The following is a 25471-nucleotide window of genomic DNA, read 5'->3' as shown; positions in this document are numbered from 1 at the left end:
GTTTGAGAAGACTTGTGGAGGAAAAACCAGCTATCATTACAAGGCACTAATGTTCTTTCTTTAGTTTTATTTCTACGCTGTGCTTTTAATCTAGCTGCTATCCTTTTGTCCCTGAATGTTTTTTAAGCAGTGGAGGTGATTTATCATTGCAAACATTTTCAAAGATACCCTTAGGGAGTTATCTTGGTGTTTAGGTTTTCTTTGACACTGGATTTGTTATGCTTTACTATAGTGTGGCATATTTGACTGTTGCAAACCCACCATATGCTTGACTATCCAGTGTTTCATTATACTAGCCTGCACTGGTCAAAACATGTTGTAGTCTTGGCAGGCTGCATTTTTAAATGTGTATGGGGTAAATGTTTAATCTCAGCACTTTACAGGACAATGGCAGATGATTTTTCAGTGAAAGATAAGAATGAGTGTATAATCTATAGCATACCCTTGACATTTACAGGAGAGAATTAATCTTGTGTTCTTCAGTGGCTGCTCCTGAAGAAAAGGACAGAAAACATGTTGGTGTCCTGTCCTGTGAAATATCAGTAGAATACTGATATTTCAATCATATCTGAGTATCTGTGTTGTCCTTTATTGATTAATGGCAAGAGACGCTAAGCAATCCCATGGCTTTTACTTGGCACACAACTTAGCTTTAGGGTCTGAGAGGGATTCCATGGCCAGTTCTGGGCCTGAAGGCAGCTGTTCCCTGTTGAGGATGGCAGGCTGCAGAGCAGTCTGACACAATACACAGCTCTTACTTTTACACGAAGGTAGCTGGATTCTGGCCTGTTCATGGACTGGACTGCTATAGCTGCTTCGTTTAACATGAGCAGGTTCATTGGTTGTGCCATGTGAAGCTTGCAGGACTGAATAGATAAAGGTGATTTGAAAGCTTTCTTCATGTAAGAGATCATATGAGTTGAAAACTATGCAGTGCTCTGTTTCCAGCTTAAACTTTGGCTGAGAGCGAGGTCAGTTTGACAGCCAGAGTTAGAGAGATAAAGATTTGGTGCTTCGTGAGAAATAAATATGTTTTGTAACCTCTATTGCCTCCTGTTTAGAAGTATGTGTATTTGTAGTTCTCACAAAGCCTAATGTGCTGTATCTAATGTATAAGCCTAATGTGCTGTATCTGAAAAACTACCAGAGAAAAAGAAACGCTTTGCAAAATGCCTGGAGCAAGCCTTGCCGTGTGCATTAGATTGATAGTGGATAACAGAAAGTCCCAGATTCTTAGTGCCACATGTCTTATATTTCAGAAAGTATACAGCTATGAATAAACAGCAGGAATTCCTACAAATGTCCTAGTAAAAAGTCCAAAAGTGTTTTAATTAAAACAATCTGAGGAATTTTGCATTCAGTCAGTTACAGAAGAGTTTGTGACTATGTAAAAGTTAAAGGCCCCTTTTCTTTCAGGTTTTATGCAGTCTTATTATATGCTTCAACTTAGAAAGGCTGCCTGGTATATCAGCATGTCTGAACATGTTTTGCCCAGCCTGGAAAGCACAGCTGGTATCAACCCAAGAGCAGCCTCTCCCATCAAAGGATTTTTCTGTCAATGGGTGACCTTCATGGAGAATGCTTCCTGCTGATTTAAAAGAAAACTCCTCTGGCTCAGAATTTCAAAACAGTGTGTTTAAAATTCTACTTATAGGGTATATTAAAGTATAATCTTCTTAGGTTGTTTAGAAATTAAGGGGACAGTAAGTTGTTCTTTACATTCTGTGTGTTTTGAAGAAGGTCACTGTAAGACTGGCAGAGCCAGGGAACTTAAAATTATTTGAAGAAGATTGAGAGTCCTGTTAGACTAGATCTTCCTTTAAGTAATATTCACTTGAATTGTTATATTAATTTTGAAGGAGAAGAAACATTGTCTCCTGTTTCCTTTTGTGGGGGAAATGAAAGAGGTGTAAAATCTTTCCAACATCAACAATTCTTTGATTCTCTAGTAACAGTCTATACCTATGGCATACTATACTTTCTTCTTATTTCTGTATTTTTTTCTATGAGCACTATCATGTACTTGTGAAACTGCTTTCTTCCTTTCCCTTCCCACACAAGTCCTACAACCAAAAAGAGCACTTAATAATTTTCAGTCTCTAAAATCTACAGAACAGTTTGCAAGAGAGAGAAAGGAAAACTAGTGTAAGCCAGGCCATCCCAATCTAAATGGCATCATTAGGGAGCTGCTAGAATAAATAGTCTGGCTGATAGAATGATGGAATCTGTTGATGGTGTTAAGATAGTAGATGTCATTTACTGCCCTTTTTGCAAGGCTTTTGAAATTGTCCCATGTTATTCCTGTATCCAGCTCAGGACTTTATGTTTCAGTGGGTGGAGAGCTAGGTAGGTTAAAGTCTGGTTTGATGCTCAGACTCACAGGGAATTGGTTAATGAACTGGTAAAAAGTGGGGTACTGCAGGGATCTGTTCTGTGACCTGTCCTGTTTAACATATTTGTCAGCAGTCTGAAGGGGAAGATGGAGGACACTCAAACCCAGTTTGTAGATGACACCAAACTGTGTGGTGCCTACTGATGTGCTAGAGAGAAGAGCCAGCACTTGTGGAATTATTAAGGTTGGAAGAGACCTACAAGAGCATCCAGTCCAACCACTCACCTACTGCTGTCACTCCTAAACTGCTAAACCCATCACCAGATCCAGATGCCTCTTGAACATATACGGGAATATTGATTCCACCACTTCCATGGGCAACCTATTTCAGTGCCTGGCCACTATAACAGAGAAATTTATTTTTCTAGTATCTAATCTGAATATCCCCTATCTTTGCTTATGGTCATTTCCTTTGTCCTCTCACTGTAGCCACAGTAGAAGAGACCAACCCCCACCAAGTAACAACCTTCTTGCAGAGAAATTGTGGGAGTGATTAGATCTCCCCTGAGCCTCCTTTTTTATAGACTAAACAAATGCAGATGCCTCAGAAACTCCTTATATGACATGTTTACTAGATCCTTCCTGAACCTTGTTGCCCTTCTCTGGACATGTTCCAGAACCTCAAAGTCCTTTTTGAAGTGAATGGCCCAAAAATTGACATAGTACTCAGCTGCAGCCTCACTAGTGAGGAATACAGCAGGATGATCTCTGTTCCCGCCCTGCTGGCCACATTGTCCAGGAGAACCTGGACAACTGGCAGGAATGGATGGCAAAGACCTAATGAAGTTCAACAACAAACCATGCCCTCAGAAAGGCACAGCTCTACAGTGATGCAGACTGCAGCAGAGGAACTGAGGAGCAGCTCTGCAGAGACAGGCCAGCATCCTGGGGGACAGTTGTGTGCTCTGGAATCAGAAGAGGCCGGTGACACCCTGGGCTGTATGAATGAGACAGTAATGCAGAGGGTGGGAGAAGATATTATTCCCTGCTTATCATGTGTGAAACCACTCCCAGATTTTGTTTTTTGTTTGGTTTGGGGTCCCCACTATAGGAAAAACATCAGAAAAGTGGAGTGAGTTCAGTATAGGATCACCAGCACAGATGGGGGCTGGAGCCCAGGCCCTAAGAGGAGAGAGGCTGGGCAGCTGTGTTCAGCCTGGAAAAGGACGGCTTCTCTGGTGGGACCTAACAACAGCTGCCTATACCTGTGGAGAGTGGCTGTTGAGAGCCACTGCCTGGAGCCAGGCACTTCCCAGCTGTGCATGGTGGAAGGACAAGAGGCAAAGAAGTTTGAAAGAAGCAAGTTTTGTGTCCAGGATGTTGGACTAGAGACCTTCCATGGTCACTTCAAATCTCAGTTATAGTACTGTGTCCTTATAAAGAGAGCTTTGCTGGAAAGCCCATACACCACCAAGATTGTTGAGCCTGCCTGCACCTTTGCACTCTCGTATTTACTATGTAACAGCAAGGGGTTTTATAGAAAAAAAATTATGTTGCCTTATATTTTTTTTCTAATTTTCTTCAAAAGCAAGGAATTGTCCATCTAGAGAAACTGCGTTGTTTCTGTCCTGATCATTTTCCGAGCTATCTCTGCATGAGAGGATGGAAGTCGTATTATAGTACTCGGGAGGTGAAGAAGCAGCTAGAGAGGCAATCAGTAACTAAATAATATGTACCTTAAGCCATTCTTTCTCCATTGTTCAGATAAGCCAGGGTACTGGTAACCCAATTTGAATTGCAGTCAATACAGAGTTTTGTAACAGATGTAGTGGATATATTCACATCTGGTTTGCATTTTCGTCAATGAGCATAGGTACAGTGAACCAGCTGACCTCACTGTAGTAAACCAGGAAAGGCTAATGAATATGAGATGTGTACTCCTGAGTTAATGGAGGGTATTTTGCCTGTGCTTAGTTCATAGGATTATTGCATATCCTGGAAGAGACCCTGTGTCTTGCCAGTCTTTAGTTATGACATTATTGAGATTCACCTCACTGAGTACCTGCAGAAGAACATAAAGGAGAATATGTCTTTCTTTATTACACCTTACAATTCATCAAGCCATTTTTCTTCTCTGGTATAATAAAGTCTTCCTGAAAGTTTCTGTAGAATTAGAAAACAGTATTTCTCCTTGCCTTCATAGGCTGAAAAACACATGGGTTCTGTATGCTGCAGTGCTTGTGCAGGACTTGGGACTAGAACAGAAAAGGCACCTGTTTAAGGGTGGGGAGGTGAGAAGGCTTTAGGTATTGTTTTTTCCTTGTTCATGTTTTGGGATTTTTTTTTTTCCCCTGTAGTTTGCGTTCATTACAGACCTGGCTGATATTTCATTGTTGCACTAAACATGAAGCTTTTCCTTAATGAGATGAGGTCCCCTACTAAAATTCATTGGTGTTATTTTATGCTTGGGTGTTTCTTATATTCCTAGGTAAGTTTCATTTTCCAGGCACCAGCTTGCTTTAATCAGCCTTTTTGTTTGTTTCTGTTATTTCCATGCATTAAGAGGATCAGTCTCCTGTCTTACTCAGGAAACCATCAACAAGTCAGGCTGTTAACACAGCATACTACAGCATAGCAATGACAGCTGGTTTTCTGTATGCATATTCAAAAACCCCCACCTTTATTCGCAGCACTTAGCTCATCACAGGCCATGCTGTTGGGAATGGGGCAGAGACGTGCTGTCTAAGACTGAGTCAGTTGTTGCCATAAAAGAAGTTGACGGTGTCTTTTCTAGAACAAAGCATAATCTTCCTGCTGCTTAGCCATGGCAGAATTTGAAGGCTAAAATAGACTTGGAATTTTTAAAGAAATTATATTTGTTGTATAAAAGTTCACAGAATGCTAGAAGTCATCATATCTGATCACTGTGCATTCTCTTCGTACTGCTGATGAGGAGTTAACTTACTCTGTAGGCATGAGTGCTGAAATAATAAGGAAAAGTGGTTCTTGTATCTCAGCCAGGAAGGGCATGAATAACCCCACAATACATCTGGAGAGCATGGCTGCATGCTTTCCAGCTGGTTGGACTTTTCTTCATTACTACTGTGAACTCTGCAATCAAACCTCATTCTCTGTGGATATGTAGTACATATGTGTGCAATTTGTCACTGGAACAGGCTTTCCAAGGAAGTGGTTGCAGCACCAAGTCTGTCAGAGTTCAAGAAGCATCTGCACAATGATCTCAGTCATATGGTTAGTTGTTAGGTCATCATGTGAGGGGCAGGGAGTTGGACTTGGTGATCCTTATGGGTCCTTTCCAACTTGAAATATTTTACGATCCTAATTTCACCTCACAAGGACTCTGAGCACTGTGCCAGCTGGTTTTATTATGTGGAAGACAAAATTCTATTGGGGTATGTTGCTGCCAAAGCACATCTCTCTCTCATTATACTCATAGAAGTGTGTGTATTTGCTAGTTGTCTGTGGCAAAGCAGCTTTTGTGTCTTGCTTTATCCTTACTTCTAGCCCAGCCATAGCTGAATACTGTATATGTCAACAGCTGTTTCTAATAATTCTATTAGAGCTTGTGTGAAAAGGACAATGAGGTTTTCATAAGGCATGAAGTCACAGGCATGCTGTCCTGAAGGTTATACTTCCTTTGGGAGTTGGCTCTTGAAACATTTGCAAAAGAGGGTGAGAAGTTATGCATTTTGGATCTGAATCTCAAACTGATGACTAAAGCAACATGGGAGAGCATTTGGTGTGGAACATCATGATGAGTACACCTGTTAACGTCCCACAAACTGAGGAAAACAACCCCCTAATAAGGAGTTACACAGACTGCATCTTGTGCAAAGCTTTCCAGTACATTTGTAACCAAGAGGAGCAGTTAGAAACAACATTAGTTGCTCCAATACATTTTGTTGGAAGTTATTAGACTTGTAAGTTTGAGTTTGTGGAAAAGTATATTTCTAAGGCAATTATGGCATTTCCATAAACTTCTGTGTTACACATGGAGGGGTGTGTAACTTATGTTAAAGAGAAGATATGTTGCCCATATATATTGTTTGCAATTGTAATGCATAAACAGTTTTTTATCCTAACTGGTTTGACTGGGAAACCAGTGAGAATTTTTGTTTTCATCACTTTTATCAATTGTATAATTTATCTGAGTTTATGAGAAGAAGTATGGGCTTTGCTGTTGATGAAAATTCTGATAGTTTCACTGTCCAAGTAGCATTTATTACCATTAATGCAATATCATGAGGTTGCCAGAATATTACAGAGTGAACTAAGCCATAGTCTGTAAATTTCCTTAAAAGATTGATCTTTTTGTTTATTTAATTTGGTACTATGCATCTGAGGTGTAGTATGTGTAGTTATGGATGGTTTGACTGGCTTGCAGAATATTTCTCTGATTCCAGAAGGGAATAATATAGATACAGCAAATGTCTCCATAAAGTTACTGCTGGGTTGTATTAGGAAATTAGCTTAGTCAGAGCTCTGTTTGTAAATTGTAGAATTAAGTTCTTTAGGATATGCTCCTGACTGGCTGATCACTCAGTGCTGGAGTAGTCTGCTGGGCTGTTTTATCTCTGCAATTATCCAGTGTTGTAGTTTTCTCAGTATCTTTCCTCCCAAGTGCAAATTGATTTCTTAGAGAAGATGGAACATGATGGGACTGTAAGGATAGCTCCTTTGTGGGCCAGTCAGTACTGGTTGTCAGCCCTTGGGCAGTGGTCCACACCAGCTATAAGGTCTTGAGGTTTCCAGAATCAAGAGCTTATTCTACACCCCTCCTAGTTAACAGAATTGAGTAAATTGTTCTGCAGAAACACAAGAAATTGTTGTCTAAAATCAAATTATTGTGGTCTCAGGAGCACTGCTGTGAGCTTATAGATTTCTAAGAGTACTTTCTCTTGTTCAAATGAATCAACTCCCTATCAGGCACAGCTAAAGCTCTATTTGCTTATTTTTGTCAAATCTCTGCACAAATAAAGTTTGTTTTTCTCCTCCATCATTTAGAAATTATTAGGATGATTGATTCATTCTTGCTTTTGCCAATTAGAGGATTTTACTGACATCATTACTAGTCTGCGAGCTGTATGCTCCTTGTCCAGTTTCAATCTGACTTTGCTCCTTTGCAGAAATTGTCTTTGTGGTGGGTATCACTCAGCCAGCATAATTAGAGAGCTAATTAAGGTTTTTGTAGCTCACTGAAATGATGTAGACTGTCCTGCTGAATTTACTGTAATGATACTGAACTGCAGCTTGAACTAACCCATCAGACCCTTCCATTTCCATCTTTAAAGCCACCATTAAACGTAGGATGTATCAAGGCCCACATGTCATATTTTATAGAGATGTCATTTTTTTTTAATCAGATCAGTCAGTTCTTTGTTTCACTGGAAAGAGTTGTGGAAAGCCTGGCAGTAACTTTTCTAGAAACTCTTCAAATGAATCATTCAGAACATTAAAATTTGTTGCTAATGAATGGATGAGAGTCTGGCAATGCTTTAGCCTGTCTATGAGTATTTCCATACCTGAGGCAAAATGAGCAAGGAGTCCCCTGTGTTTCTCCTGTGCCTGTTGCTCATGCCCCAGAGCTGTTTTACATGTTCCTTGTTTAGTTACTTATCTTTAAATCTTTCAAACGTTACCCTGTGGGTTGGGAGAGTGCTGGAAAGTGACCCTAAGTTAGTGGAATCTGTATGGGCAGGGTCTCAGTGAAGGAAATGAATTTCTTAACATTCAGTAGCTGTTTATTCTAGGAGGTTTCCTTTCCTTGTGTGGATCTGACAAATTGGCCTTCCTCCTGTAGTCTTTGAAGTCTATCTCAGCTACAATTAACCTAGTAGTGGTGACTGATACATGGTCAGGCTAATTCTAATTAGTTTGATGGGCTTTAAGTGCAGTGTTAGAGTTTTTCCTCTAGAAAATGGAATTTTCCTGTTGTTACTTCTGTTTAAAGGCAAGGGACGAGTGTGCAGGGGCTAGGCAGGGAGAACCCATGCAATCTGTAGTCTCAGCACAGATAAACCTCTCAGCTAGGTCTAGTTAAACTACAAAATCATTTGGCTTCTTTACACAGTGTGCTAACAGTATCCTGTATAGATTAAATCTATTAATCTTTCTGTATAGATTAAAAATGATAATGAGAAATCAGAAACAAGAGGATGAACACTTGAATTTTGTACTTCAGAATTGCTTCTTCTTTCATTTTTAAACAATAAACCTTCCAACATATTTTTATTTATACATAGACCTGTTCACCTTGGCATAATTTTTTCTCCTCTTCACAGGGAGTGGTATTTCTGTCTGTAAGGTACTGAATTTGTTAACAGATTTCTTGGAAATGGCTCTTACAGTCCAAATAATTAATGCTGCTTTTATAATGGGTGTTTAATACTCAGTAAAGCAAAATAGTTGACATTTTCCTCTTGGTACCAGTTAAGCAATGTAATTAAGCGCATTTACTTTTGGGCTCACGGGAATCCCTAGAGATTTGAAGGGAAATAAGAAATCCTTTTGTAGAAGTTTATTAAAAAAATAAATGGATAGAGAATATAGGGAAAAAGAAAATCTGCATGAAAGTACTGGTGTTTTTATTACTTATTTGGTTTTTATTTTCATCCATTTATGATTTACTAATTTCTTTCTAGCACTGAACCCTTGTATAAAACACTTGTTCTGTAAAGGGGAAATTGAACCTGTGCTGTGCCTGAGTCAGCATCCCCCAGCACAAACCTCCTAGGTTGCATCTCTTCATAAATCTCAGTATGGGTGGCATGCTGAAGCTGGGCCAGAAGGACATAAGATATGGAAGGGGAAGAGTACTGAAGAACACAACTCAGGAGATGGGGTTGCATGTCCACAGACAGTACCGTAGTGTGAAATCATGTAAAGCTTGTGAACATGCTGAACACTGCTGCAGTTAAGGAAGATAACAGATTCACCAAATCCTAAATGACACGTTCTTCACTCAGCGAGGTGTTTTTTATGGAACCCTGGATGAGCCCGTATGTCTGCATGGTATCTATGCAGGGCAGTGCAGAGGTATTCTGTAGAGTCTCGCTGCCTGTTTGTTGGTGCCTGCAAAGCACCAAACCTGGCCTGTGAACGAGATTAGCCAACAGGGGCACAGTGCCACACTGATAGGCCCAGACTGCTTCCTGCATAACAGATAATTCCTTCACCCTGAGCTTACATGTACCTGCACCATGCTCTGTTGGTCAGTGTAGCATTTTTTATTCACCTTCCAAGGGGCCTGAGGTGGGTGAGTATCCAGCTGGGCTTAAATCGATAGTCCTCCCACAAAAAGTTTCAATATGAACTTTGTAGACCTGCCCCTGAAAAATGCAGCACGCTTTTTTCTAGTCTCCTTTCTTGTTTATTCTCATCTTGCCATGTCTGTGTTTTCCTGCACACACAGCAGAAAAGAACACTATTATAAATACCGTACCTAAAATAAACGCTTGCTCTTAGCAAACTCAGATACAGATACTCAGTCTGGACACAGGCATTTAGATTGACAGTCTGGGTTAGTTCTAAACACAGTGGATTCGTTCAGAATTTTATCATTCAGTGGAAGAGAAAGAAGAGATCAGTGTTGGTGGTGTGGTAAGTTCAAGTTTGAAAAAAGGATTTTAAAATGCACTTATTCCTAGTAAAAGATAACTAAGAGTAATTTCTAGCAGTTAACAGTGAATTCACTGATTTAATTGTTTGTAATGAGAGCACAAATATTTCCTTTGAAATTGAGGGTTTTGCATTATGATTAAATTAACTTTTCTTTAAAAAAAGGCAGGAATGTTGGGCTTTCGCATGACCTAACAATGTATTTAATACAGATGAACAAGACAGTGCTCCTTAGTAACTCTACTCATGGAAAACTCCATGAGTCAGTATTTATTCAATGAATTTTTTTTATTATTGTACCAAAGGCTATTGTCTAGGAGTGGCATCCATTTCTGATTCCTTTTGGAAGATCTGCTCCATGCTAAAATCTGTGCTGTGGTTTTTTTTTTAAAGCTGACAGAATAGGTTTAGGTTGTGATTTTTTTTTGTTTTTTGGAGACTGCAAAGAATTATGTGTTTTGTAGTTTGACCTACCCTGCTTTCACTGACAGCAATATCCATACCATAACAGTCTTACTGAGCAGAAGCAGATGCCACAGACCTATTGGCCAGTTTCATGTCTGAAGTAAGTAGCTTCTCATAAAATCTATGGTAGGATTTTTTTAAGGCTGAATTTCCGCAAAAGGAGGGATAGCTCTCAGTTTCTATATGTACAGACATTAATTAAATTGAATTAAACATTTTGCTCTTCAGAGAACTGTTTTCTCCTATGGACTCTCATTGTTAGAATTCTGTGTTATCGCCCAGATTTCAGACGGGGACTGACAAGCCAAAGTTGTACTTAAGGCCTTAAAACCTAGGGCTGCATATGAGGACTTCACCAGTGTAACTTCCTAAAAGTGATTTAACTTTCCAGAAAGCAGATTCTTTATTGGCTCATAGTGCTCCCAAATTTGGGATGGTAACAATCTCATTATACCATGTGTGTAACTTGCATTCACTTCATAGTTTTAACCCTGGCAGTAATTTCATACCTTGGTCACTACAACAATAACCTATTTGCAGCACCTGCAGTTGTGGGGTGATAAATCCCAGTTTTGCATGCCATCTCCTTCACGTATTTTTTAAGGTGCACTTACCATTCCGTTCACCTGTGAGTTCTGCATCAGTTGCAGTTCACTCCATCACAGCTTACTGAGACTAGGCTGTGTCTACAAAAAGTATCTTTGCACCTCCTGCCCATAGTGGACAGGATTATCACATTAGTTGTGAAGGCAAAGGCAGATTCAGCAAGGAGCTGTGCTGGCTATTTTTACTTTGACCACTTAACTCCCTGAGGACTAAGGAAGAGGCAGTGATTTTCTGCAGTCCTTTCTCAGAGATTTGATTAGACCTGTGCTGCAGCTTTCGACCTGCTTACAAATGCATTTCAGTTCTGCAGTGCTCCCCTGGCTGTGTATCTGGCTATGCAGTTAGGCATATGACTTTACTTTTACCCTTTGGGATAGAATCAGGAAGTTATCTGTGGGGATTGGGACACAAATTAATTTTCCATTATTTTGTAAAGTGTCTCAAGTACTTTTAAGAGTGCTGTCTTTTTTGTGTTTTGCACAAGGTGCTTGTAACATTTGCCTGAGGTGCTGCAGAGGTTGTGTAGGAAAACTTGATGGTGCAAAATATGGAGCTGTCTGTTTGCACCATGACCTATAGGTGGCAACAAGGAATATGATTGACTGTGAGGCCTCGCTGTGGGGAGGGACACTGGGCAACCTGAGTTCTGGGATAAGGGCTTTAAGCATCCTTGTGATGGTGCTAGTCTGCTCCTAAGGAAGACAGATGAAATCCAGTGAACTTCAAGGGGCCAAAGGGAGGTGCTAAGTTTTAAATTTGTTTGGTTTAGAGGTTCAAAGCCAAGTGTCTGACTTTACACACAATATTCCTTGGGTATGGTGGTAACTGTGCTGAACAGGAGTTCCAGGTAGCTCAGTTGCTCATTTGCAATATTACAAGACACAAGCCAGGTAGATTGTGTTAATGGATTTGTTAGCTAAACTGAGCAAAGGAGAGGCATTACTGGGCCTGGACTAGTGCTAGTGATGAGCTCATTAGAGTGGTTAAGACTGGAGACTGACTGGAATGTAGTGACCATGCCTGGGTTGAGTTCATGATCCCAAGGAACGTGGGCCTGGCAAGGAACATAGACTGGATGCTGAATTTTAGAAAAGCAAATTTCCAGTTGTTTAAACCATTAGTGAATGTGATCCCCTGGGAAACTGTCCCTTAGGACAGAAGATGAGACCATAGCTGGTAACTCTTTAGGATCACTTTTCTTTGAGCACAAGAGCTTTCCATCCCAGTGTTTAGAAAATCAAAGAGAGAGGGACAGAAACCGGAATGGCTGAGCCAGAATATGCTCCCCAAACTGAGGAAGGACTATTTTCCGCCAAAAAAAATCTGCCTGAAGTTGCCAGTTTTCAAGACAGAAACTACCCCTGAACACCAGAGCTTGGTTCAGCATGCCTCTATTCCACCTCTATAAGTATTTTAGTTAAAACATTGCAGGGGTTGGGAGAAGGAAAACAAACAAAAAAAAAATCCTAACTTATTTAGATGCTTCATAGTTAAAGTGTCTCCAGATGCTTTTTCTGTATTGATATATTTTATATGATTGTTCTCTGTGAGATGTAGCATACTAGAAAGCAAAAAGTAAGGGAACTTGTCTACTACCTATTTTTTTCTCTGCCTTAGGGTTCTGACAGCCTTTCTGCCAGATGTGACAGCTTACATCTTATCGTAGTGGTGTTCTGGTTATCTGTGTTGTGTGCAAGGGCTTAGCATTCCACTGCTTTTTGCTTATTAAATTAAAGACTGGGAAGGAATAATACTGTAATACTTGACCATATAAGGGAGGTGACTGTTTTAGTTCTGCTCCTTGCACAATATCCAGTTGAAGCCTTTTAAGGGAAGGTGGTGCAGAGTGAAAACATCCAGAAGCAGAACATCTATTTCATGTTATGGTTGGTGCCAGTGCTCCTGCTGTCGTTGCTAGTATTGTGAATTTCTCACAGTCTATTGCAGTTGCATAGATAAAAAGTGAAGACTTAGAGATGGGACTAAAAAAAAAAGTTACAACCATTTGGTTTATGACTCTTGCATCCTAAGAAACAGTAAGAATGAAGAGAGAACTGACCAAAGGTGAGATTAATTAGACTTCAGAAGCTGAAAAATGAAGTTGCAAAGAGCTCTCCAACACTGGGAAGAAGAGAACAAGTGGAAATACCATGCAGTGAGAATGGGATGGGACCCCGTGGCTAATCAGGCAAATAATATGGTGTCAAGAAAGTTAAGAAATAATTTGGTGATTTTTGCAGAAGAAATTTGAATGCTGAAAAGAGTGCGCTAAAAGAATGAAACTATTACATTTTGGTCTGGTTGCAAGTACACTTGAGACAAATTCTGTAGTATATGGTTAGAAAACAGCCATCCCTTTATCTTTAATAAAGGGATAGCAAGATTGATGTAGGCAAACAGAAATCACTCTGGACCTCAGAAGTGTCCAGAGTGTTAGGAAAAAAGTCCAAGCAACTCAGGCAGTAAAATATCAAATACAAAGGTTTGTAGGCTAAGATTAGACTGTGTGAAGACTTATTTTCAGGTAGAGAAATTATCTTCTTGATAAATAAGATGCATTCCCTCGCTAAGATATGTTTAATTCTTTGCATGAAGCAAAACTACAGAAATGGAAAGAAAAACGGTGTCTGTTAGTTTCAGTCAAATAATAGTCTTGTCTTTGAAATAAAATAAGCTTCAGACCTAAAATCAAATGAGTCTTTTATCAGCTGGAGATTAGATAACAAAGACTACTTCAGTGGCTAAGTAGAGATATAGAAGACCTAGTGAGAAACCTTTTCCTTCTATAGCCATAGTAACTCTGAAAGAAACCATTACAGAGGTTTGTTCTCTTTTGGAGTGCTGCTACAACACACTATCCTTCAGTGGCGCACATCTGTCCCACAAATTCCTTCAATTCCTGATTGTTAGTGCCTGTCAGTACTTACCCTTCTGCAGAGGAAGACATGCTGTTCTTACAGCACCTTGTTTACCTCAGTGCTGGCACCACAGAGAGGAGCAGGATTGAAAATCAATGTGTCCATGGAACACCAGTCAGTGTTTTTGAAACCTTTTCACCCCAGGTGCCTATTATCATCTTTCACATGTCAGCTGATACCTACAGGTGGTGGAAGATGAGAGACAAGGACATGCTAGAGTTGCTTCTCTAATGTTTCTTTCATTAATACCTATTTCTTCCTCCAAGTTCAGGCTCCAGAATGAAAGTGGTGCTGCAGTTTACCCTAGACAGCATTTCACCTCCAATACAAACCTCTAGCCAGTCACTTACATCTTTACAAGTTCATGAGACGTGTCAAAGAAAGCCCTTCCCCCAGTGTTGTGACCTTTATCTTTGTGGAGAACAGCTTTGACAGGATGATTCTGTCTGACTGATCTATTCTTGGAAGTTATAAGAGTTTCACTGGCACAAGAAAGTCAGCTTGCTGTAGGCTGTTGTATTTGAATGATTTGTATTCACTGGGATGTTTTTGTGGCATTGTAGTGATTAGGTTAGAGAAAACTTCCCTCTGACTCTTGTTAATGTAAGTCAGTGTCATTTTCCTGGAGTCATAATTGTTGTGCTAGTGCAAAACCACTGTGTCTGGGAGATACCATCAAGGACCACTTTGTTTTATGAATCTGTCTGTGAAAAATAGTCTGTTGTGTCTACTGAAAACTGAAAGAAAGTTATCACAAGGATCTTTAACACTTTGAAATAAAAAAACCCTCGTGTTTTAAAAAGTAAAATCTTTTTTTCACAGTTTAGCATGCTAATATTTTTAGAATCCCAAGGAAAATAATCTGGGCTATCAAGAGTCCTGTACCTTCTGTTTTCCTAGTTAGGTGACATGTAGATAGCTATGAAGTATAAGGAAGAAGACCTGGGATGTTCAGATGTGAAGCTGTACAATAAGTAGTCCAGTTGCCTGGTAAAGTTTTCCTCATTAGTCTGTTAGGTCTTTCAGGAGTAATGTTAGAACCAGCTGTTACTTTTTTTTTTCTGTCAGGAAATTTTTAAAAATTCTAATCTTTTTTAGAAGACTATAGTTATGTTCATTATTACCTTTATTATGAGCTGACCAGCTCATGCTTTTGTGAGAGGTCATGCTTTATTGTGGAGGTCAAGAATTGGCTTTACATTTCTTTTTTGGTACTAAGCTCTCCAATAATTCTGTTTTCTAGATTTTCTGATTTCTAGAAATAACTCAAACTGATTTTCAGCATTGCATTGTATATATTCTTCTTATGTTTGAAAAGAAAGTGGGCAGTCAGTATAGGTGGTGTGGGACTAGCTCTTCAAAATAAAAATTACTGTGAAACTGTAGAACAGTAGGAAGGTAAATTTAACAATGGGACTGTACAATAATTTATATTCCTATTGTCACTCATTTTGTTATCTCCACATTTAAAAGCATCTGCTCCCGCTTTTTTTAAATTCACAAAGTATAATTTTAAGTAACATGTGTAATGGCAAAAAGTACAGTCTACTCTTCTTTAACTTTTTTCTCCTTAATTAGTATTTCAGCATCCTGCGAGCATAAATGCCGTTAATTCTGATATAGGCAGACTAACTAAGGTTATTCTCAGGTTATAACTAAGGTTACCTTTCAGTTTGGTTCTAAATGTAAATACTCTGTTTCCTAGTCTAGCAAGGGGTAATTACTGCCAAACACAGACGGGAGAAACTTTACAGAATAATCTCATTGATGTAGTGAGCGCTTACACTAAAAGAAGGCAAGACAGTGTAGTGTTTGAAGTCAGTCCCATTAGATGTCCAAGATGACAAGAACCAGAATGTCCGTGGTTTGTTGTCTTCTTTCAACATAGTTCATACTCATGGAGCATATAAACACAGGTATATCAACTGTGTGGTTAGACATAAATAGTTAGTCTTTACTTCAGATAGACTAGGGAAATGAATGTATTTATAGGGCATATTTTTCCCCAGTTTTTATTTCAAATTGCTGGAAGTATATTCTGTCCATTAAGTCGGGCCTTTTAACAGCCAATACCTACAGCATGAAGGGTGATATCTCAGAGCCTGAGGTATCACCCTTACCAGGCGCACAGCTGCATCACTATCTTGTTGATAATGCATTATACAAATGTAAGGATATATAAAATTTACTGTGTTATCTGAGACTTCTGCAAGATAGATACCACTTCTAGTACCAGTTTCAAGACTCACTTTCTGAGAGAAGTAGTATGCTCTCTCATCAAGAGATCTCATACAGACAAAACTCTTTACATTTATTTGACTTTACATTTCTAAATCCCCAGATTTGGGGATTCTACTGTGAGTATGCAGAAAGAAGAGACATTTAAAAAGCTGTACATGCATAGTCTTGGTTGAACTGTCCTGTGAAGGTGCATTTCTAAAAACATTGTAAAATGTAATTAATGGACCTATGATTTGTTGAAGATAAAAGTCCTTACTGTGACTCATCAGCAGTTCTTGCAGAGTTGCAAGTTCCTTAAACCCTTATCCTAAGCATTTATTTGCCTAGCATCTATCAAGTCTGTCAGAAAGCCATATGCTCCATTAAATAGTGCTGCAAATGATCAGTTCAGCAGAACACAGAAACTTATTTTCAAATTTTGGTCCACAGGGATTCTACCAGTCTCACCTGGAACTTCTTAAAAAAAATCTGGCTTCCTGTTTCATCAATGATTGAAAGCTCTGATTTAGGAATTTTGTCTATTAAAAAGCAGATTGCTAGATACAGAGTGCAAAAAAATATGGGAAAAATGAGGATTTTTAAAAAACTTTTTCTCTCCTGAATATCCAGTCATATTTTTAGTTTAGAAAGATGTAGATATTGGAGAATTAAAAATACCTCCCCTTTCCCACATCTAATCTCTGTTTTCCCTGGCTTTGAAGATCTAGTAATTTCACCGTCACATATTAGTTTCCTTCCTCTGAGGGTGTTTTCCTGTATTTTGTGTGATTATGTGTTTGATCGTTTGATCTAATGCAGCATATTATTTCTCAGAGTCTGCAGCTTTGAGAATTTTTGCAACTTTCTGTGGGATACCGCCCCCCATGTTTTCTGGGGTGATTTTCCCTGTGAATGTCTATAGGCTGCATAAAGGCAAATTCTGCATTTATTGAGACTTCCAGTGATGAGTCCTTATTTCAGAAAAATGTCAGAAAGAAAGGAGTATGCTTAATTTTCAGTGTACTTCTACTTACTTTGTTGAATTATTAAGAGCCAGAAACAACAAGAAAAAGAAGGTGCGTGGAACAATCTGTCATATTCCTACTACAAACTATTCTTATTATAAACTCTGTGCAAAGTGACCCCACATGCCAACAGAAACAACATTTGTATTTTCATTGCTAGCCTAGTATATAGAACTCTTTGAAAACAGCTACAGCTTCTTGAAGCTTTTAGTGTAAGTCCATCCTAGGCTGTTTGTTCTCTAGCTAGAGGAATATAGAAAAATAAATGGGAAAGGATTTCCTTATCCAAAAACTGAACCAGGATATGGGAACATTTCTGCAAGCAAACATATTCCAGCTGTATTGTTAGGCTACCTTAAGAGAATTGGTTTTGCTCTGCCAGCAAATACCTTTACAAATACAATTACCTTCTGGTTTATTGTTTCCTCTTTTTTTGGTACAGTACAGTCCTGTTTTCAGCCTGAAGTTACTTTCACACAGAGGTCAGATTCTTTCGTGTTCTTGATTTTTTGAAGTGCCAGACAGAAACCTGTTCAGCTCTGCCCTGTGAAGCCTCCTTTATGGAACAACATTTCTAAGGGTTAATAATACATGTAGTATAAACCCAAGGAGGTATGTACTCACCCCGTCTCTAAACTAGAGGTATGGAATCTGAGTTCAGGATTAAAAATTTTAGTAATACCCTTTTCTTCATGGACATTTTTGTCTCTTTTTCAAATAAAAATCAGCAATTCTTACTCCATCTCATTTAAAAATCACTAATTTTAGATGTAATATGAACACCTAGAATGGATATTCTTACATAAAAAGAAAGGTTGATTTGGAGACTACAGTGTAGTGCGGGCTAACTGTAAAAAATTTCAGAGAGAATACTTAAGGGCTGAAGTGTAGTGCTACCACTTTTGATGGTGAATGGAACTAAATCCAGTTGGTGGCTGGTTGCCATTAGGGTTCCCAGGGCTCAGTACTGGTGCTGGTCCTGTTTAACATCTTTATCAATCATTTGGATGAGGGAATAGAATTCAGCTCAGTCAGTTCAGAAACTCCACCATCAGACCAGAGTGCTGATCTGCTGGGGGGCAGGAAGGCTCCATGGAGGGATCTGGACAGGCTGGATCATGGGCCAAGGCCAGTGGTGTGAGGTTCAGCAACGCCCAGTACCAGGTCCTGCCCTTGGGTCACAGCAACCCCAGGCAGTGCCACAGGCTGGGGCAGAGTGGCTGCAAAGCTGCCCACAGGGAAAGGAGCTGGGGGTGCTGGTGACAGCAGCTGAACATGAGCCAGCAGTGCCCAGGTGGGCAAGAAGGGCAATGGCATCCTGGCCTGTACCAGCAACAGTGTGGCCAGCAGGAGCAGGGCAGGGATTGCCCCCCTGTACTTGGAGAATGATTTTGGGGTCCTGGAGCATGTCCAGAAAAGGGCAGTGAACCTGGTGAGTCTGGAACATCAGTCCTGTGAGGAACAGCTGAGGGAACTGAGGTTGTTTAGCATGGAGAAAAGGTGAGGCCTTATCATTGTGTAATTGCCTGAAATGAGGTTGTAACCAGGTGGGGTCAATCTCTTCTGCCATGTATCAAGGGAAAGGGCAAGAGGAAGTGGCCTTAAGTTGCGCAAGGAGAGGTTCAGATTCAATATTAGAAAAACTTTTTCACTGAAAGAGTGGCTAAACAGAATAAATTTGCCATGGAGATGGTGGAGTAACTCTCTGAAATATTCGAGAGGTGTCTGGATGTGGCACCTGGGGTGATTATAGGGGTGCTAGGTTGATGTTTTGACTAGATGATCTTGAAGGTCTCTTATGACCTTGATGATTCTGTGATTCTCTCATTTAGATATATTTATGTACCAGGTTTTGAAGGGGTCAGTGCTGGCATATTTTGACAGTTTATCCCATCTACTTTATGCACTTAATGTAAGACAGAGAGGTGTGCCATCAGAAAACAGGTGTTTTTTTGACTAGAAGGGTGACTGCTTTCACCTTGACACTTTTAGAGAGATTGTGTTGTGTTGAATCCATCTTTGATTAATCTGCTTTGCTTTAGCTTGACTGGAGTTAAAATTAAGTAAACTCTCTTGCTTCGAGAGGTATTGTTAGGTATGATAGTTGAAGCAATCGGTCATTGGTAGTTGGTCAGATTGCTTCACTATATCTCAGTTCTTACTTTCCATGTTATAAAACAGTTGGCTCTGAAAACCCTAGGCACACAATGAAAACCAGCAAATATAATTAGAAAGAAGACTGGTAATGCCCATTTTGCATAAATCCCATCTTGAGACTTATGGTTCTTTGGGTGGGTTTTCTTTCTTGCTTGCTTTTTTGTCCAAGTAAGGGTTTTTTCATTGTAGTTTATAACAGGAATATTTACCAGTAACGAGCTGGGGAAAAGAATGCACATCTAGCTTATAAGGTGGTTAATTTTGCGTCTTCAAAACACTGGCACATCACCCACATAGTGAGAGGGTTTCTTGTATTACATGATAGGAGAGAGGGAAAATATGTTGAGACTCAGGTTGAGACAAGGAAAGGTTTTTAAAGAACATACTGGAAGCATTCCTGTATTGTCTTCTCTTTGAACACATTACAAGAAGTAAAAGTATCTTTCAAGCATTTTGATATTTGACTACCTGTATTTTGTAAAGGAGGGCGCTTCAACAGGATACTTTTACTTCCATTAAAATATTAGTACAACAAGACTGTCCATCCTTAGATTAGCTGTTTCTTGGTCAATAAGAAGGGAAAGATACTGGTAAAGATACTGGACCTTATTGAGCTGAGGTCCTACGTTTTCCAAAATAATACGCTTAATGTATAAACATACTTGGGTTCTGGCTGAAGTTAGGTGCTGAGACAAGGATCAGTTTTGAATGGTAGTATTAATCTGTTCTTGGTTTTGGTTTTTATTTTTCTACTTCTAGTCTAGCTGTCAGGAGATGTAATGAGACCTAGAATATTTCTCAACTGACCTCAGATCATATGTAAAAAAAGCATGATCTTAATCATGTGATGTTTTATTGCATATTTTCCAGAGTGGCAAAAGTAATGAAGGTTCCTGTGTATGAGACACCAGCAGGATGGAGATATTTTTCCAATCTCATGGACTCTGGACGTTGTTCCCTTTGTGGTGAGGAGAGTTTTGGCACTGGTAAGTAATACGTAATCAAAAATTACCACAAACTTAATTTTTCCTGGATGCCTCAAGTCAAACCCAGAACAATCAGCAAAGTAGCTCTGTCTCGTGCTGAAACAGAACTTTCTGTTGTTCACATCTTGAGGTTCGTCTTGTAAGTATGGTGTTCAGCACTTTGAGGCATGAAAAATGTGGGAAAGGGATATTCAGCAGAGACAAGCAATTGTACTACTGCTCAGACTGCTTCTAGAGGTGCCTGGCATTCTCTTCTGACTTGAACATAATGCAGAAAAGCCTCCCTGGTTCCTCTACAAGTCTTCACAGACTGCAGCAGCATTTCAAGGGATTTTGTCTATATGGAAGCCACATGTTTTTTCCTAATGTGATTAGGTGTACAAAGGATTGGTATATCTGATGGTACATCTAAGAAAACTGTTTCATGCTTTCCTTTTTAGAACATCACAATTGCTCAAGCGTCAGATAAAATCATCATTAGAAGAAATTCAGTTACATGTGAGCGTTTGTGTTTTCCCTAGGTATTGCTGCCTTATCAGTCCCAAAAACCAATCAAACAACAGAATGCAGAATGAATGACAAATTTGAGCCATCAGAAATATAGTATTGACAGTAAGAAATAAAGCAGATTATTCAACTACATAGTCTGTAAATGTACATAAATGTGGTTTTAGTTTATGAGAATAATTTCAGAGTGTTTGTTATTTTGTTTCCCTGATTCTGGCACAGAAATTCTTCCTTCTTTATTTATCAGTAGGGCTATATTACAAGTCTTTGAAAAACCACAGACCAAAATAACTTAATAATTTGCCTGGCCAGTAGTTTTTTCTGTATTTTGATGTGAGTTATATGGAGTTCTCTGTTTTGAATGTGTAATACCTTGGCTGAAGCTCTTCGTAGAAAATTGCTTTCCATGCAGTGAAACTTGATAACAAATTTCATTTTGCTTTAATTGATTCAAGTATTAAGTTTGTTGGTTGGGGTAAATTAGAGTGGAATGCTGCTTTTAAAAAAATACCTTTCAGCTTTTTAAAAAAATACCTTTAAGCAGCCATAGATATGGCACTTCATGTATTATCTTCTTGTTTGCTCTATGGATCTGAATGGGCTATGATGCAAGAATCAAAAATAAGTTATATTTCTTTGGGTCTTATATGTAAAAAGGAAGAGAATTTAAATTTATAATGAATGATCATTTTCTTTTTGTAGTCAATGGGAACCAATGTCCCATGAATGGCCAAATGTATGCCTTTGCTATTTGCTCTGAGTGGCACAGGTCTGTATTGCCTTGACTGTATCTTTTGAATAGAAACTTCCTCTACAGTGTGTTCTATGAGGTCATTGAGAGAGATGTAATCTGGGGAGAGAAGGGCAGGAAAATCTTGTACCTTTCAGAGTGTACTGCTATTTGTTGTGTCAGAATGAACTGTATTTCCATTAACGCATTAGAGGTGTGAACTGGGGAGTTTTCAACTCTCACTGCTTTTTAATACTTTTTCACTGGGCCAATTCTGTACCTCTTCCTTCTAAATACCGAAGTTCCTCTTGCTCATGCAAAACTAGATACTTTCATGAAATTTGTGGTTCTAAAGACATCAATATGGCCTCAGTAGCACACAAATTATTTGGAAGAAAACTCCTAGCTTCATCATCCTGCTGAAGAAAGTGTGGATTTTAACTAGGAAGGAACTTGTAAGGGTTTTGGTGGTGAGTTCCCATATGTTGAAGTAAATATAGATCCCTTAGCCCACAGAGTGCAGCTCCTCCTGCTGCATGTAGGCTTATGAGTAGAGAGGAGTGGCCTCTCTGTGCCCTACATCATGACAAACCACTACCACAGCTCTGCCTCTGCTTGGGGAGTTACTATCCTACACCATCTTCATCTTATGGTGTTGAGTAGGACTCTTTCAGTGTCAGGAAGAAGAGAGGAATCATTGGTTGTGCTCAGTAGAAGCCATGTCCATGAGGATACTTGCCATTTAAATTTTATGGTGCAGTTGTAAAAAAAGACAAACATCGGATTTCCCCTTCACATTGCAAAAGCATGTTCAGGTATTGCTAAGCAGGGTGTCTCAAGTACTGGTGGATTTTAGCCCTGGAGATCAGTCACATAAAAATGAAAATGTGTTTTGACCTACTGTAACAATGAGGACGTTATGATCTCTGTAGGTCTAATTTTATTATCCTGAGTATCTGATAGTGTTTGTATTTGGGAAGAGAAATACTCATGGAGGTTAAGGAAGTGTTTCTAAGGTTTGACTGTTTTAGATAGGCAAGAAAATTACCCTGACTTCTCTCTTCACTTGCCATTGAAGTTTTTCTTTGCTTGTATCTTTCTGTGAGGCCTTAAAACAATTGCCTTCTGTACTATAGCCTCTCTTCCAAATTTGCAGGACCTCACCTCAGACTAATCTCTAAATTCCTTACCACTCTGTGTTCTTTATATTGATCTGGTTCTTCTATTCTGTCATCAATTCTTCAGATTCCTCATAAATCCTGACTCTTGTAAATGAGTACTTGAACAACATATTGCTGGCCAGCATGGAGAGCTGGCCTACAGCAATATCTTGGCTTCCTGGTATGCTCTGATGAGATTAACTTTCTTGTACCTGCAGCACTTCAGTGCAGAAAGCCTCTTGACCTCCAGTTTCATCCAATTCCATATAAAGGCAAATCTGGACATTCAAGATTCAATCCCATGGGCATCCAGAGAACCTAAGCACGGGGTTTGAATTCCTCAGTCCATGTGTAGTTGCTGTGTAAAAAAGTATGATTCAGAAGAGGATTTCCTGAAGATGTTGTGGAGTCTCCCTCACTAGAGATATTCAAGAACCCTCTGGGCACAATCCTGTGCCATGTGCTTTAGGATAAGCCTTCTTGAGCAGGGAGATTGAACCAGATGCCCTGTTGCAGTCCCTTCCAACCCGACCTGTTCTGTGATCCTGTGATACTTTTGAGGCAAATTATGTAATGACTCTGATGTCTAAAGTTTGTTTTCTCACTGCCTCAGTTTCTTTATCATCTTTCATTTCAATGCAGATGTCTGAAAAGTGTCCTCATAAGCCAGGAGGTTTATTTTTAAGACATGTTCTGGTTTGTAGATGACCAGTACTTTAGCAATGTGATCTGTTTTTAGCAGTAAATACTTACCTTATTGTGAATCTTTTAGTAATGTCTGTAGCTGTGTGACCCTCACATGTTTCTGCCAGTATTGGGCATTTGAATAAATTTTACAGCTTTTGCCCAGTCATATCTATTTAGGGCACTGAAATTTGGCACTTCTTTAGCTTTCAGCATGGAATATTTATGTAAGTGTACAATATGTAAGTGATCAGAGTGTGAAATTTACAGCTCTGTGTAAGAGAAAGGAGTTTTTAAAATCCACCTTCTGTCATCAAACTGCATTGGAAATCAATTGCTTGTGTACCCAGGTAATAAAGCCCAGCTGAAATTTCCAAGTAATACAGAGCCCTGGTTTTTAACATGAGGGACTTTGCTCTGGCAAGTAAATAAAAGCAAATTTTCTGCTATAAAAGGAGAAAAGATGTTGAAAACATCCCATACAGCTGTATTTCCCAAACTTGTTTTCTGGCAGCTGATCTTGGAGCTAAACCAATGCTTTAAAAACTTCTTCCATTTTTGTAGCAGTGTGGGGAGCTTGTCAGATGAGGTTAGTAGCTTTCTGGTTCTATGACTAATGCCCAGCACGCAGTTCAAAGGAGGGCCTCAGAAGCAGCAATTAGTTTCAAAATTTCATCAGCAAGTTATTAATCAGGATTAGGAGAACTGTATGGCTGATTTATCTCTCTGCAGTTTAAGCCATTTCATTAATTGCCACAACTTTCTTTAATTTGCTTGCTTCATCTCCAAATTCCCAGATTCTATGAACATCAACCCCCTTCTGAAAGATTATGTGGAAGAAGAACTAGTGGAGAATATAAAAAAGTGCAGTTGCTGACTTGAATGAAAGCCAGAAATGAGCTATTTTGTTGTCTTTTGCAGTAATACAAATCCAAAATAATCTTACTAACTTGAAAAAATTATCAGATCAGAATGAACCTAAATCTCCATTTGCCTAAAATATTGCTAAGTTTCAGCTGGATGATAAATTTGTAAGACTCAAGTATGTGCAAAAAAAGTGATTTGGTGTGAGTTTGTAAACTCCTGTGATTTTCTTGTTTTAAAATCACATTTACAGAATGCAGTAGGATAGACTGGGATTACTAAATTAGGGAAAAGCAGTTACCTTTTATTCATGCATAAGACCCACAAGGTTTGCTTTCCCGATCAGAATTGGATGTCTCAGATACAGACAAAATTAGCTTTCACATAGTAGAAAAAATCATAATATGAATGTATTTGCATGATTTTGCTTTGTTTCTCAGGCTACTGCCTCTGAAGATTTTTCTTCTGTTGAAGACTGTGTAAGCGGAGTACTTCTCTGTGAATGGGAACATGCTCTGAGAGTTTTCCCAGGTTGTTTACTCTGAGTCTGGACATAGCAGTTTACTGTAGTTTCCTATTGTTAAATGACGTTTCCTATTGCTATATGGAGAAAAAATGAATTAACTTAAAAATAAGTTGTTGAAACACTTGCAGTTATTATAATTTCTCTTACAAATGCAAATTAAATATAAAGGGTTAATCAGAAAAAAAAAATTCTTTACTCTTTTTTTCTGCTGTCTTTTTCTGCTTCAGCTCATTTAACAGAATCAGGAATTCATTAATTCCAGGATGTTTCAATTAAAAGTAGCACTGAGAATCATCCTGAGGTTACTCAGAGCCCCAGGAAAGCTGGGGTCAGTGTTAGTATTGCAACTTCAGGAATACAGGGCTGCGAGGTACCTTTTCCTTCTTCCCTTTGCACAGGACATTTGCCTCTGCAAATTTGTTGGATCTGTAGAGAAAATAATGGTGTTAGCTGAACTGAGGCAGCAGAGTAAACTCCCTCCCTGGAGTTTCTACAGTGTGAGCTGGGCAATAGGACTAAGTTAAGACAGAGCAAGTGAAGACCCCTACAGATGACTGTTGGTAGCTGAAAATCAGAGTAACAGAATTGCAGAAATAGATTTTAATTTGCTGAAAGAAGGAATGGCAATAAATACAACAGCATATATGTATGCA

At 39.1% G+C, this 25471-nt stretch overlaps 1 protein-coding gene across 1 annotated transcript in view; it reads left to right on the top strand.

Annotated features, from left to right (window-relative positions):
* PGM5 (phosphoglucomutase 5) overlaps positions 1-25471 on the top strand; it is a 66418-nt gene that overhangs the window by 21167 nt on the left and 19780 nt on the right. Inside the window, exon 7 of the mRNA XM_084225292.1 lies at positions 20232-20347. Within this exon, the coding sequence (XP_084081418.1) occupies positions 20232-20347 (116 nt within the window). The remainder of the gene's footprint in view (positions 1-20231; positions 20348-25471) is intronic.

Source organism: Fringilla coelebs (assembly GCF_963513975.1).
Source record: "Fringilla coelebs genome assembly, chromosome: Z".
In the NCBI taxonomy this organism is placed as follows: domain Eukaryota; kingdom Metazoa; phylum Chordata; class Aves; order Passeriformes; family Fringillidae; genus Fringilla; species Fringilla coelebs.
This window is presented reverse-complemented; position numbering and strand designations above follow the sequence as displayed.